The sequence below is a fragment of the Filicampus tigris genome, chromosome 2 (assembly GCF_054856515.1).
Source record: "Filicampus tigris isolate MCC_2025a chromosome 2, RoL_Ftig_1.0, whole genome shotgun sequence".
Classification (NCBI taxonomy): Eukaryota; Metazoa; Chordata; class Actinopteri; order Syngnathiformes; family Syngnathidae; genus Filicampus; species Filicampus tigris.
Window position 1 is genome coordinate 18,913,510 of NC_141218.1, and position 15,724 is coordinate 18,929,233.

Genomic DNA, 15,724 nt, shown 5'->3' on the forward strand with positions numbered 1-15,724 from the left:
CGTTTTTTTTTTTTTTTTTTTTTTTTTACATTTTCTTGATTTCTGAAGTGAAGAATAAAATATTAGTTTTTTACTTGATTTGAACCACTGCAAAAGGTATCAATTTGGCATACCTTTTGTTCTAAATAATTGAGACAATTTGTATCATTCTCACTCATTCATTCTCATTGCATTGCAGATGTATTGTTTTGGGACTCTTTAGTGGCATGGACTCAAAATCGAGTGACTTTGACTAAGACTCGGGTGCAGGAAAAAAAAAAGTGATACGGACATCTCTAACAAAAAGTCAGAAAACATACAAATCATAGAGCTTTTACACTATTCTCAAAGCATTGGGATATTCCGCTTTCAGGTGAAATTTCAGGATGAACCTAAAATTGAATATAACATTTACAGGTGAAGTTTGACCCTCTCCTTAAGGTGTTCAGTGTCTTAATAGTTGTAGTTTCTTTATTCTTTTTGGAGACCATAAAGTTGTACTACTTAAACACTAGGTTGATCCTGACATTTTACCTGGAGGCCAAATATCACAAATATTTTGTTAGTAGTGTGCTTAGATAAATAAATTAACTGTCAAAAAATCCATTCAAACAAAATGTGTCAATAGTGATAGCCCATTTACCTTTTCTTAAATATAACAATGAAAAGAACACAATAAAAAAATGTGTATTTATTCGATTGCGCAACCCTGGCTGTTACTTATAGATGGATATAGATGAATGATGTACTGTATTCAAACTGTAAATGGTTGAGCTGGACAAATCTAATTATATGATGGTTTGTTACCCGTTTTTCTCGAAAACGGCACAAAATTATAAGCTAAACGCTCTCTTTTTAAAAGCTGTTCGTGCCTCAATGTCCTTGCATGATCCTTTAATTGACACGTTCGGAGAGGTATAAATAATGCTGTATCACGGTTACTAAGCGAATAGCTTTGCAGAGATGTTTCAGTGTCTTTTTATTTTTATTATGTTATTATTCATCACCTCTTTGTATCCAAAATATGCCAAGAGAAAAAAAAAAAAGATTAAAAAGACGTTCGTTAATAAACGTCATGTGACGCCCGTTAGCAAACCTCGCGATAAGTGATGTCACGTTACTCGAATTCAGTGCAGCTCTCACGAGAGGATTAGGGTGGCATCCTCTAGCGTCACGGGTCACGTGTTCATTATGTTTGTAGCGCTTGCAGTTTGTCCATAGGTTCGAGAAAATGGACACAGACTATGCCGAACAGACCTCACCGTAGAACGGTACGACTTTTGCCAAAAATCTCATCCGATAGTACGCGCTAGTTTGGCCATGTTGGTGATGTGAGTTGACTAAATTAACAAACGTCTGTCCTCTCGTCTTTCCGATAGTCAAAGATGCTAACTTGTTAGCCGACTTAAGCAGCGTTAGCACAACCGGCAAAAGCAGTCATTGCCCTCATCACCAACGTCAATACAGTATTCAAGTGAAGGATCGAAGAATCGGTCCAAAAGCATTTGTGTGCGGTCGGTTTGGCTGCGTTTCTCGGCGGTGTCATACTCGGAGTGGCGAGGACTCGGGAGTTAATCTGTTTGAATTAGTTTAAATTGGCATGCGGGAGCTGCTGTTAACTAGCATATTTAATTTGATTTGGTGTGGCATTTGCCAGTTGGTCCCCGTCAACAGCCAGGATGCTCTCCAGCCTGGCCCACAGACCGTGGCAGATCTTCTGCAGGGTCTCCTGGAGGCACAGATCAAGGTTACCCCAGTCGTGCCTTGGTGAGGTCAACCCGCACACACACACACACACACACACACACACACACACGTTGAAGTACCTGTCGTGATTACTTGCAACTTTTATTGATTTGCTTTTCCATGTTGACATCTGGCAGGTTGGCAAACCGCGGGTATGTGTAGCTCGTGGTTCAGACCCCTGGACTGTCGAGTTACCTCGCTGGGAGCAGCCAAGGTCCACTTCTACTCCACCTTTGGTAACAGCAAAGATGGACCTCCAAGATCTCCGTCAGATGCAACTGAAAAAGTGGCTGCAAAACCCAACACAAACACACCAGGTGACACAATCTTAGACAAGATCAGTGGTTCTCAAAGATTTTACTCCCAAATACCACCGTTGGGACCAACATTAAAATACAGTAACATAGAAGTCCTGTTCATTACAATCAAGGTATGTAATTTTGCTGAGTCTAATTGTCCAATATTGTTTCAGTAAACCATAATTCACATTGTCGTTTCTTCAGGAGTAGCCATTTTTAGGGGCACATTTAACGGAACACATTCCTTCAACGGCGTACCTGAAAAGTGCAAATGCAATGTGATTTAAAAACCTTGATAACAATTATTGTATAAATAATGTATAAAACAGATCTTAACAAATCAGTTGCTTTTATAATACTTTTATTTCATTTTTCAATGACAGACACCTTGTACTTTTGTATTTGTTGCTCGAATAGGTTCTGCAGTTAAGGGCCTCACTAAAGCAGAGACCATTCAAGTGAAAGGTAAAGTGAAATCTATCACTGATTTTTCCATTTAAAGCAGTTAAATATTGCACTTTTACTCGTGTAAGGTTGAAAACAATTTAATACCATTTAATTTGATACTTTGAAGGCTTCTTTAAAGCAGATTTATAGTGTTATGTGTTCACAGGCCGAAATGAGTGTTTCTCATATTTTTTATGTAGATGTAGGTTGGTGTGTATATACATGTGTATATACACATGTTACTGCGTATATCTACATAGGTTTGATCCTAAATGTTTGCCGTCAATGTTATACATTAATGGCCACATGGTCATGTGTGACCTATATCTTTGCTACTGTAACAATGAAAATTTCCCCACTGTGGGATCAATAAAGGCATTCTTATTTAGTAATTTTTGGATTCTATTTCTCGCAGATGGAAACTAGCTTAAGCTTGAAAAACTTTAAATGTTGAGTGTTCTTTCTTGAGCATCTGACTTATTTTTAATTTGAAAAACAAATGTTATTTTGCAGATAGATTAAGTTTTGTTTTTTTTAAATGGACAATGATGATTTACAGTGGGTATATAAAGTATTCAGACCCCTTGAAATTTTTCATTTTCTGTCTCATTGCAGCCATTTGCCAAAATTTAAAAATTAAAAATTTTTATTCATCATTAATGTACACTCAGCACCCCATCTTGACAGAAAAAAAATCAAATGAAGAAATGTTTGCAAAAAAAAATGAAATCATATGGTCATAAGTATTCACTGACGCATTGTATTGAGTAGACACACCCTTTTGAGTTGTACTAGTTCAGCCATGAGTCTACTTGGGAATGATGCAACAAGTTTTTCACACCTGTATTTGGAGATCCTTTGCCATTCTTCCTTGCAGCTTTGTCAGGTTGGATGATGAACGTTGGCGGACAGCCATTTTTAGGTCTCTTCACAGATGGGTTTAGGTCAAGGTTCTGGCCGATCCATTCAAGAACGGTCACAGAGTTGTTCTGAAGCCACCCCTTTGTTATTTTAGCTGTGTGCTTCGGGTCATTGTCCTGTTGAAAGGTGAACCTTCGGCCCAGTCTGAGGTCCTGAGCACTCTGGAAGACGTTTTCCTCCAGGATATCTCTGTACTTGGCCGCATTCATCTTTCCTTCAATTGCAACCAGTTGTCCTATCCCTGCAGCTCAGAAACACCCCCACAACATGATGCTCCTTCCCACCACCATGTTTCACTGTAGGGATTGTATTATGCAGGTGATGAGCAGTGCAGAGGGTTTCTCCACGCATACTGCTTAGAATTAACACCAAAAAGTAAAATCTTGTTCTCATTAGACCAGAGAATCTTATTTCTCACAGGCTGGGAGTCCTTCATGTGTTTTGTGGGCCGAGGATTCCGTTGGGCTACTCTGCCATAAAGGCACGACCGGTGTAGGGCTGCAGTGAGGGTTGACTTAACTTTCTCCCATCGCTCTACTGCATCTCTGAAGCTCAGCCACAGTGATCTTTGGGTTCTTCTTTACCTCTCTCACCAAGGCTCTTCCACGATTGCTCAGTTTGGCTGGACGGCCAAGCCGAGGAAGAGTTGTGGTCGTCCCAAACTTCTTTCATTTGAGGATTATGGAAGCCACTGTGCTCTTAGGAACCTTGAGCGCTGCAGATTTTTTTTGTAGTCTTGGCCAGATCTCTGCCTTGCCACAATATCTGTCTCCGATCTCCTTGGGCAGTTCCTTCGACCTCATGATTCTCATTTGCTCTGACATGCACTGTGAGCTGTAAGGTCTTCTTATATAGACAGGTGATAAGTTTAGTTAAACACAGCTGGACTCCAATAAAGGAGCAGAACCACCTCAAGGAAGATCAGAAGAAATGGACAGCATGTGAGTTAAATATGAAGGTCACTGCAAAGGGTCTGAATACTTATGACCATGTGATATTTCAGTTTTTCTTTTTTCATAAATTTGCTAAAAAAATCTACATTTCTATTTGTTTCTGTCAAGATGGGGTGCTGAGTGTACATTCATGAGAAATAAAATGAACTTTTTTTGATTTTGGCAAATGGCTGCAATGACACAGAAAGTGAAACATTTCAAGGGGCCTGAATACTTTCCGTGCCCACTGTCTGTACAGTATATTTACGTTAATTAACATGCCTTTAAAATGGTGCCTATTAAAGAGTATCCTTTCTGCTGCTTTTCATTCTAGGTGAGGTATTTATTTTTTTGGGTGTCTAACAGTCTTTCTTTTAACCAATGAAAGTTAAAAAACATTAACAAAAATCCTTGGTGGTTTTGTATAGTTTCATTGAAACTCACCAAATTTGCTCCGCTAAGAACCCATGCTTGAAATTTGCTGCTTATGGCTGATGTAAATTCACTGAAATTAGAATACATAATTTACAGCCATAATATTGACATTGACGGCACTTTATGTAAATAAATCCAATGGCCTTGTCAATATGCCGTTGTGTTCGAAAAATGTATCGATTTCTCACCACGCTGTTTGTGAAACCATGCTCTAACCCAGGGATAGGGAACTCTGATTCCTCGAGAGCCATATCCTGCCTGTTTTGGATATCTCCCCATTACAACACACCTGACTCAAATGATCATGATCGTTTCAGAATTCGACCGAGCATGCTGATGACCTCATCATTTGAATCCGTTTTTTTGTACTAGGGAGAGATCCAAAACAGGCAGGATATGGCTCTTGGGGTACCGGAGTTCCCTACTCCTGCTATAGTCCTTAGAAACATCCATTAAGTAAAAAGTACTAAGTAGGCTTCTGGCAAGGCTGAATAATATCTGATTTTGGATCAGCGCACATTTAATGAACAGCCACTTCCTGTGTCTGTGTTTTTTTTATATCCTTGCATCTTGTGCTTTATCTGTGCACAAAATGTGGTTTAGTAGTTTTTGTTTCATCCTTCCAAACAAACAATCTGGTGAAAACGTAAACGTGCATATGTTTGTTTCTTCATTCAGTCCGGGCCGTCCTGAAGAAGCGCGATTATGGCGCCAAGTACACGCAGAATAACTTCATCACAGCCGTCCGAGCCATGAATGAGTTCTGTCTCAAACCGAGGTGACGCCTCATGTTCAGCAACTCGCATTCCTTTTGGGTTAACGAGTGATCGTGTCGCTGCGATTAGCTATTAACAAGAAGCATTGTTATCTCACACGAGTCTTTCTGCATTGTGGTCATATCTCGCGGACACACAGTGACCTGGAGCACCTTCGCAAGATCCGGAGACGCAGCCCCCATGATGACACGGAGGCCTTCACCGTGTTCCTGCGCTCGGACGTGGAGGCGAAGTCAGTGATTATCCCATTAAGTGAAGTATTTTTCATTAGAAAAAATGTTGTTGCTTCAATTAATTATTTTTCTCTTGGCTTATTTTAGAGCACTGGATGTGTGGGGAAGCCAAGAAGCTCTGGCCAGGGAAAGGAACCTACGGAAGGAAGTTGAGAGAGAGTTCCAAGAAAGTAAGATATAGATAGATAATATAAAACCCACGCTATACTTTGTATGTAGTACGCGTTTTACAATGTATGTATGTTGCACAATATGCACCAATTTTGTGACATCTTTTTTACTGTGTTTTTTGTTTTCCCCATTATAGGAAATATTTGTATATAGGTATATTACTTCTATGTTGACTCTCTACTTTCCTGCATTATAGTGTTTGGAAGACTGGAAAACTCCTCATGGAGTAAAGTACCGGTATTCCTAGTCTGAATATTTTAGTAAAATAATCTAAAACTAAAAAGGAAACATCATTTGGAAAAAACATTACATATACCTTTCAAGTTCTCACGACAAAAAAAGAATAATGTAAATAATTGGCAAACTTTGGCTCCTTTTAGTTACACATATTATTTCTGTAGTGCATGGTAAAAACTTAAATTATACATATACCGGTATATTATAGTAAATAGCTATAACTATTTAGAATTGTCAGTTTCACAATTCTCACACACGGCTTCTCATTCGACTAAAAGAAAGCTACAATTTCCGACATAAATGGAACTTGTAATTAACACATTGGAGTGATGCTCCAGACAATATTAATTCATGTGAAATGAAAATGATCTTCCTGAAATCGTTGCCTCTCTCCTTTTCATTCCTGCAGATATCTTTCGTAGTCAGCAGCTGTTGAAGGAATACAAAGACTTCTGGGGAAACACAAGGGTACCTACGTTTACCTTCACTGGACACTTAATTGTACACTTTCAAATTCTAATTAGGTCCATTACAAGAGTTTTAGTGATAATTTTGCTTTTACAAATATAACGACTGTTATTGTTGATTGAAAGTGATGTAGACACTGCATCTCAAAAAGAGGTACCAGTATCGGCATTTTGACTACCTAGAGAGGGCCAAAACTATTAGAAACAATTTCGGTATTTTTGGGTGTCTAATTTAATATCAAATTATAACCTCATTGATGTAGTAATTTATTTTTGTTCTGTTCTCCTAAAGCCCCGATCAGGCAAAAGGACAACATTTCTACAAGGTCCAGGCAAAGTGGTCATGGTAGCCATTTGCATGTAAGTGAAACACAATTGTTGTTTTTTCTGTTTTTAGTTTTCAGAACTTTTGGGTTTAAATGCATGTCTGCTACTTCTGAGCATGCATTAATGTGTAGTATTTGCTGTAAGCTCTTTTGTAGCTCGTCCAGTGACATTAAAAAAAAAAAAAAGATTGTGAGAAGTGTGTCTCATATGAGGTCCTGTGGTGTACTCAATTAAGATAATTGTGTTAGAGGACACGTGCAGTCACATGAAGTTTTCTTCAATGAGTGCATGGAAAAAAAAGGCTCACTGGACATACACCCGGCTGGAGATTATTATTAGTCGTTTAGATGCTCGCTAAGATCATGCAGTGTCACCCCTGATTATTTTAACTCCCAAATGGTTTGACTTTTGGGGTGTTAGTAGACCTTGATTGATATTTGAACAAAGTGCTGGGTGATTTTATTTATTATTAATTTGAGTTTTGTCAGGAGGATTTTTTTTTAGGTGGGGGGGGTTGCAGAATTACAGAAAATAAAACAAACTATCTAAATACTTAATATAATTGTAGAAAAAAATAAGTCTATATTTGATTTTTGTGATTAACATTTGAAATCAATGAAGATGACCTTCTCCTGTTTGTTTTTCCCCTTTTTCATCCACTGCCTTTGTTTTTGTGTAGAAATGGGCTGAACTTCTTTTTCAAACTGCTGGCATGGGTCTACACGGGTTCGGCGAGCATGTTCTCCGAAGCCATCCACTCTCTAGCCGACACCTGCAATCAGGCCCTGCTGGCTCTGGGCATCAGTCAGTCGGTGCGGAACCCCGACGCTGGGCATCCGTAAGCCTTTTATTTGTTTCTCTGTCATGATGAGAGGAAATGGAGGTGATCACAGAGCACCAAACTTAAACGGGTGTCGGTGTGATTGCTCATTCAGGTATGGCTTCTCCAACATGCGCTACATCGCCTCCCTCATTAGCGGCGTGGGCATTTTCATGATGGGCGCCGGCCTCTCATGGTACCATGGCATCATGGGCCTGCTGCACCCGGAGCCTATTGAGTCTTTATTATGGGTGAGTGTCCAATCAGTCTCCCTACCTCTCATATAAGTAACCCAAAAATGGAAATAAAGGTCTGTGCTTTCTTTGTGGCAGGCATACTGCATTTTGGCAGGTTCTCTGGTGTCTGAAGGAGGTGCGTCACAGATGTACAAACTACATTGAACCCCTGCTATTCTCCTAGGATAGAAACCCTGCCACAAATAGCGAAAATCCACAAATAATTGACCCCCCTCCTAGAAGGGGTTTGTAATTGAATGTAGATGCCACACAGCGTCAGGAAAGCACTTAAAACGGAGAGGATTTGAAGAGAACACAAAGAATAGTCAGCAAAGCACCAACACCATGCAATTAGGCATGTACACGATTATTAACCCATGTTACAATAAACACTGTATTGAGTAGTTAATATTATTCAACATACTTTAAACAACTCACCTTCACATTACTAATAGTATTAGCATACTAGCCTAAATAACAATGCGGGGGTTCACTGTACTCCAACTCTCTCTCTACTCCATGTTCGGTTTTGTTTTATTTATTTATTTATTTATTTATTTTTCCCTTCTACAGCCACACTATTAGTAGCCATCAATGAGATAAAGAGAAGCGCCCAAAACCACGGACTCTCCTTTTATGAATATGGTATGTAACAATTCAATTACCGCATTTCTGTAAATCTATTTAAATTCAGATGGTCAACTAAGGGGGGGAGGCATTCCTTTGTACGAACACAATATTTAAAAGAATATTAAAAATTACCAAAACGCAAAATAAGGACTAATAAGGAGAAATTCTGACAAACAAAAGGAACCAAGGCAGACTGAACAGAGCAAATAACATAAATTGTGGATGTACATTGTGACGTGATCTGGTCAATTCACTGACTTAATTACAGTTATATTTGTCTAATGTGTGACTTATTGGGACATGGTGTATTGATCAATAAAGGTATGCATGCGACTGCAATGTATTTGTGTAATTAGTCCTACTGTTGCTAAGAGTAACTAGAAAAATGGTAGTCGGGTGCAAAACTCTGCCCGGGCTGATCCAAAATGGCAGATTTCAGCTGTAAATTATACATTACAAGAATAGACCCAAACCAATCAGTGCAAACTATCCATTCTCTGTAGACATTTTAAGTCCTCATGACTAAAATATAGCAATCATAACCTAATTTTAATTGTAAAGGTGACCGAATGAACTATGGTGAGCCCTCCACCCCAATATAGACAAAAAATAGTCATGAATAAATCTAAAGGCATATTTTCTGTACAGTAATGCAGAGTCGAGACCCGAGCACCAACGTGGTGCTACTTGAGGATACCGCCGCTGTGCTCGGTGTCATTATGGCTGCGGGCTGCATGGGACTCACGTCGCTCACAGGTAAATGGGAGGTCAAACTATGATTAGTTGAACCCTAGAATGAGTGTTTGATCATAATGTAATAATCACCTTTGATTTATTTTCATTTATCAACCTCAGGAGCTGATGCGCAGTCCTTTCGCTTCACACATATGAACTTTGACTTCTAAATCCCTCTCCAACTCCATTCCTTTGTCGTGTCTTGGGTTTTCCACAGGTAATCCGTACTATGACAGTCTGGGCTCACTGGGAGTGGGAACGCTGCTTGGCACAGTCTCGGCCTTCCTTATCTACACCAACACGGAGGCGCTGCTGGGACGCTCCATACAGGCGGAGCGCGTCCAGAAACTCACAGAGTTCTTGGAGAACGACCCTGCTGTGAGGTCAGCAGATGTTTCATTTTGTATCGAAATATCTAGAGCAGCGGTCCCCAACCCTTGGCCGGCGGGACGTTTAGTTCCAGGTCGCACAGAAATGACTGAGCAAAAAAGGTTTCATTGATCATCAGAGTCTGTAAACAAATTTGATTTCTAAAATCAGGTGCATCCACCTGTGCCCCGGTTTACATGTCAAACAGCTTGTTATACGGGATATAAAAAAGTAAGCCACAAGCCAGCTTTGGCAGTTCGTGGTGTGATTGAAAAGGCTTATGATCAAACAGAAGAAGAGCCAACAATTTCCAAGAAAAAGAAGCCGCAGTTAAGGCACAATAGAAGCAGTCCTATGGGTTTACAGGTGATTCTCGCACACCGGGCCCACTCTGAGTAGTATGACCACAGGCTTGCAAATAATTTGTCCAATGTTTTTTATACAGTTGATCATTTTCTCATAAAATGGAAGCTACCTGCACTGGTTTGTCTGAGTGTGTTATGAGTTGGTTTGTAAACTATCGATCTCAATGTGTTCGGTTTGTACATGGCCCAATTTTTGTAATGGAGTTCCCCAGGGTTCCATCTTAGTCCCACTGCTACTCTCTCTATACATATTGGTAATTTGGGTCATGATCTGGATAGTTGTTTTTTATTAGACAGATAATATCATAGTTTGCGGTAGTCCCTGCATCTTAGAGCCTCTTGCCAAATTGAAGAGTGTTTTTGACATTTTCCACTGCCCCCACTTGACTTTTTTTATTTTTATGTCATCCAGAGCCATCCATGACGTGAAGGCCACCGATATGGGATTGAGTAAAGTGCGCTTTAAGGCGGAAGTCGACTTTGATGGCCGAGTAGTGACGCGCTCTTATCTAGAAAAGCAAGACATCGACCAAATCCTCAATGTGAGTCGAACATTTGTCACGTTGTATTTGTCACCTTGAGTGCACTCGCACGATTGAAAAGTTGAGGTTCGCCGATCATCTGTGTTCTATGCGGGGGTATCGCTGCAGGACATTCAACAAGTGAAGACGCCGGAAGATCTGGAGAGCTTCATGCTTAAACACGGTGAGAACATCATCGACACCCTGGGCGCTGAGGTGGACCGCTTAGAGAAAGAACTCAAGGTAAGTGAAAGCCTAAAAAAAGAAAATCCTCACTATATAGTGGTAACTTGGCTTACAGTGGTTGATGTAATTTATTTATTTGCATACGAGAGGATGGAAAAGGATGTAATTCACACAGAATAACATTGTCAGTCATGCGTATTCTGCCCATACCTACTCATCAGTGTTGACAGTTTCATGAAAAAAGCAAGATTCTATCAATGGCTTTTTTTGGGGGGTGCTGGAACGGCGTAGTGGCATTTCACTGGGGAAAATTGTTTTGATATTTGAGTCAATTAAGCTTTGTCACATAACATATTAATCGTGTAAGTCAAGATACCACTGGATACCTTTTCAAAATGATGGGTCGAGTTATAATGCCCGCTTCCTCCACAGCAACGTAACCCCGAGGTTCGCCATGTCGACCTTGAGATCTTATAGAAACACTGACATGACACCTAAGAACCTGCAAGATGAAGACGAGGAAAAAGGACGCGTACACCTGCCTCTGCCGTCCGCTTCCCATTCCAAATGAAAAGTTCTGCCTCCTCACAGGCCTCCGTGCAAGGACACTTGAACATTGTCGTGACAAGTAAACGGTACCAAACAGGTTCAACACAATCAGGCTTATGACAGAGATTATCCTCCCATTTCAGCACTGTTTTCTTTGACGTTTGCTCCCAGATGACGTCACAACATGACAGCATGTTACCAATCAAACTACAGTACACACCCAACCACTACCTTGTGACACACTTGAAGATTTAATACGATTTATTGCAAATCGTACAACTAGTAGGCTTAACTAGTGACATTTGAGTAGGGCGAACTGCAAAACTATATCAAAGCACACGACTTTATAATATGTATTATGAAGCGAGAACTACAGTATATATACCAGTTTTGGTATTTGCAGTCCAACATAGTAAAAATAACTTCTTTTTTTTTGTCTGCTCTGAAAACACTGACTTTCCTCTTGGCAAAATAGGTGGAAAAATCGATTTGCCCCATTTTGATTTGTTGCCATTTTTTATTTCGAAGCCCAGCTTACTTGGGGCCACAGTCATTTCATGGGAGTTAGTGAGGAGGATACCTAGTGTAATATTTGACTTGTGAGAATGTGTGTGGGGAGGCGGGAAGTATATACCGCACTGATGCAGGAGTTGGAATAAATTTGAAAAAATAATTTATTAAATTATTTTGATTTCTGTTGGTGTTGTTTATGTCTTTTGTTTCCTAATTGAATATCATTCACTGTAATTCAGGTAATGTATAATTGGGTCTTTACAAGTAACATTTTCACACAGAACGACATGTTTATTATTGTCGTTGTAGTTTGTAGTGGTGTAAAAACTGTTCTGTATGACACTGTGAGCTGTTTCAAATATGTTGTCCCTTTCTGTAGAGTTATACACCAGTGCAAACTGCATTCACAAGCATCCATCCATCCATTTTCTCCACCGTTTGTCCTCATTGGGGTCACGGCTAGGGTCATGATTGTGGTACTTGGGGAGCCAAGTGGTTTTTAAGGTGGTACTTTTAAAAAGTTTGGTAGTCACCCACTGTGGTAGCAACTTGGGTGTGGGAGGAGTTTGGCGAGGCCATGGAAAACCTAATACTGTACTAACCCTTCCGGATGGCTTTGAGGAAATTCTGGTCCGCCCTCTGGTATCTGAAGTGAGGGGAAGCAGTGCACCATTCACACTTTGGATAGCGGAAACTGGAAAGAGAGGGCAATGCTGACCTCGACTGGAAACAGCCTGTGGAGGGTGGCTGGCCTATATCTGGGTGAAAAGTGCTTGCTTGGGTTGTCTTTGAGTAATTTAGCATACCTTAATGGCTATCAGGCTGAGCACACTATCGATGTCACCGTCAAAACAGCATGTTTATGCCATTGATATAAAAAAAAAAAAGTCTAGTCTCTTATGTCATGTTCACTACGTCTGAAGTACGGCCATGACTTTGGACACAGGGATTTTGTATCAAGTCCTGTGCTAGGACAATCTCAAGAATGAAGTTTTTGGGCACCTTTTAAACCCTACTTTGAAGTTATGACAGTTTTACAACCAGAGGTCACACATTCTTAATCAAGATTTTTACTCAATTTTATAACCACTGTTAAAATCGGGACCCTGCATGGAAGCCAAAGCCTGCTTTGAATCCCTGACTACCTTAAAACCCAGTTTCATGCATTCGTACAACTGAATTTTGAGACAGCTGACAAAAACGTAACCGTTTGCAGATTAAGCGCCTTTGGAACCTTAAACGCTCCTTTGAAAGAGTCACTGATAAAAAACTGCAGCTGTCTATGTGGATCAGTGGGTTGCACCCCTGACTTTAGACACAGTGGTTTTGGGACCAGGTCCGGTGCTGGGATAGTTTCAGGAAGAAAGTTTTTGACTCAATTATATAAACTTTGTTCAAATGTGCACCTTTTAAACCCTACTTTGAAATTCTTAAATTCTAATTTTTACTCCGTTTTATAACCACTGTTAAAAATCATGACCCTGCATAGAAACCAAACCCTCCTTTGAAACTCTGGCTGCTTCCCCAATTTCATACATCCTGACAGCTGAATTTTCCAAGTGAATTTTGTGACAGCTGTCAAAATTCTTGCTTGGCAATTAAGCCTTTAAACGTTGAATGCTCCTTTGAAGGAACTACAGATGTCTATGTGGTTCAGTGATCGCATCCCTGACTTAGGACATAGGGGTTTGGGGATCTAGTCCTGTGCTGGCACAAGCTCACAAATGTAGTTTTTTGACTCAATTTTATTGCCACTGTTAAAAATGGGCACACTGCTTGAAAGCAAAATTCACCTTTTATATAACATTGAAAACATTCAAATGGAAGCACAATTTCTACAGTTCCTCGTACCTGCTTGGGTTTTCTCCGGGTACTGCGGTTTCCTCCTACATTCCAAAAGCATGCATTGAGGGTTAATTGGACTCTCTCTCTCTATTGTCCCTAAGTGTGAGTGTGAATGGTTGTTTGTCTATGTGTGCCCAGCGATTGGCTGGCAACCAGTTCAACGTGTTCCACGCTTGCCCGAAGACAGCTGGTATAGGCCCCAGCATGCACGCCCGCGACCATCGTGAGGATAAGTGGTTTGGATAATCGATGGTTGGAACTTGGAATATATCTCATCATCTCGATCTCATCAAAGAAATTAAACGTATATAAATAAATACAAAATAGGATCTCACAAGGAACATCGGGGAATAATTTTAAATGAAACTCCTCCCACCTTATTTAATATTTACTATTGGATAAACAAACAAAAAAAATGAGAGAAGGTCCATTTTTTTCCCAACGTAAGAGATTTACACGGCGCAGTTCCAGTATAATCATATATCATTGATATTACAGGTGTGCGTGGATAGATACATCAGCATTTACCCAATAAGTGCTCTGCCTTGGGCAAATGACATGGAAATGTTGACGTCATGGTGAATTGTTTGTAATTGGACAAGGGGAAAAAAAATCGTTTTTACTTACGCACAGGTCAGATAGTCTCGTCTGCACTTCTTCGTTTTACTCAAGTGACTTAATTGACTCAAACCTTTATACTTAACAGATAATGTTTGTTTGTTTATTTATTTATATATTTATATTACGTACTGAAGTTGTATCTGTACTTACAAGGCGAGGCCTCCTATTAAGAACCTCTAGATGGCGCCCTTGTATTTCGAAGAGCAGAACGCGCATGGCAAAAAGGAGGCGTGGCGTCATTAAAAACCATTTCCAAGCTGTCTGCGCATTTCAGCCGCCCAAACATGACGGTCGCCACGGTAGCTGGACCTCGCCACCGTTCTCGTTATCGTTATCTGCAATTTTAGGCAGTGGGCGCGTATTCCGTCGAGGGACCAGCTAGATTAAATACAAAAAAAAGAGACTACAACGCGTGCGTAAATGCGCCATGCCGGCTCCATTTTGACATCATTGACGAACGTTGGATGTATCCTCTCTCTCCCCATCTGATGGGGGCGCAATCTCGGTGCACCCCCATCCACCCATCCCGCCTGCCATCATCCATCACTACGCGTACAACCCTCCTCCTCCATCTTCACCATGCAAGGAACATGTTGTCTTTTTTTTTTTTTTTGCTACTCAAGGCTAGTCTCTTAAGAGTGGACAACAACAACAACGTGTCAATGGCGGACCTCCTCGTCTTCCTCCTCCTCATCCTCGCATGCTCTACGCTTTTAGCCTCTTTACGGTGCTGCCTTGTGTGCTCATGTTCAAGCAGCATTGTACAGGGCTATGACAGCATAGAGAGATGGACATCCGTCGGTGACATCATCCCTGTTTTTCATCCCCAAGAAGAGCCAACAAAGACGAGGTTTTTGTCTCCTCACAACAGATTGACGGCAAGAATATGACCCACTTATGGAAGGTGATACTGAAAACTTGCAGAACCTTATGTTAGTAGGCTGGGAGCTAGATTCTATTGAGTATCTTAGCTATTTGGTGTACGTTTTTTTCAGTGGTTGGAAGTACACAATGGGCTAACAGAATGCTCGTCTCTCAGCATTCACACACCCCTAATGTGCCGAAAATGATGCTTCCCCCCCCCCCCCCCCCCCGCCTGTGCATGCTGAAGGACATGTATTCACTTAAATTTTATCTTGGGTAAAATAAAAATGTATATACTGGGTGAATACTGAAGAGACACATCCACGTGCTTTTGTGGCTCAAAATATATATTGTTTTGTTTTTTTTAATTTTAGGGAAAAAAACTGTCCCCATTGTGTGAATGCTGAAACAACCGTTTCAAAATATATTATCATTGTGCAGAGAGACACGCAGTGACCCACAATAATGGTTCAAAATACTTTGCCTTTTTTCTATCGATT

General features: G+C 40.4%; 1 protein-coding gene across 1 annotated transcript; it reads left to right on the top strand.

Annotated features, from left to right (window-relative positions):
• The first annotated feature begins 1,100 nt into the window (after positions 1 to 1,100).
• On the top strand, positions 1,101 to 12,078 carry slc30a9 (solute carrier family 30 member 9). The gene is made up of 18 exons (XM_086024407.1): positions 1,101 to 1,250; positions 1,637 to 1,746; positions 1,863 to 2,042; positions 2,442 to 2,489; positions 5,438 to 5,537; positions 5,675 to 5,767; positions 5,856 to 5,938; positions 6,586 to 6,644; positions 6,936 to 7,003; positions 7,650 to 7,808; positions 7,906 to 8,041; positions 8,123 to 8,162; positions 8,600 to 8,671; positions 9,305 to 9,412; positions 9,609 to 9,774; positions 10,538 to 10,667; positions 10,776 to 10,889; positions 11,265 to 12,078. The coding sequence occupies exons 2-18, from the start codon at positions 1,659 to 1,661 to the stop codon at positions 11,307 to 11,309; spliced, it is 1,689 nt and encodes a 562-aa protein (XP_085880533.1). The 5' UTR covers positions 1,101 to 1,250; positions 1,637 to 1,658; the 3' UTR covers positions 11,310 to 12,078.
• The last annotated feature ends 3,646 nt before the right edge of the window (positions 12,079 to 15,724 follow it).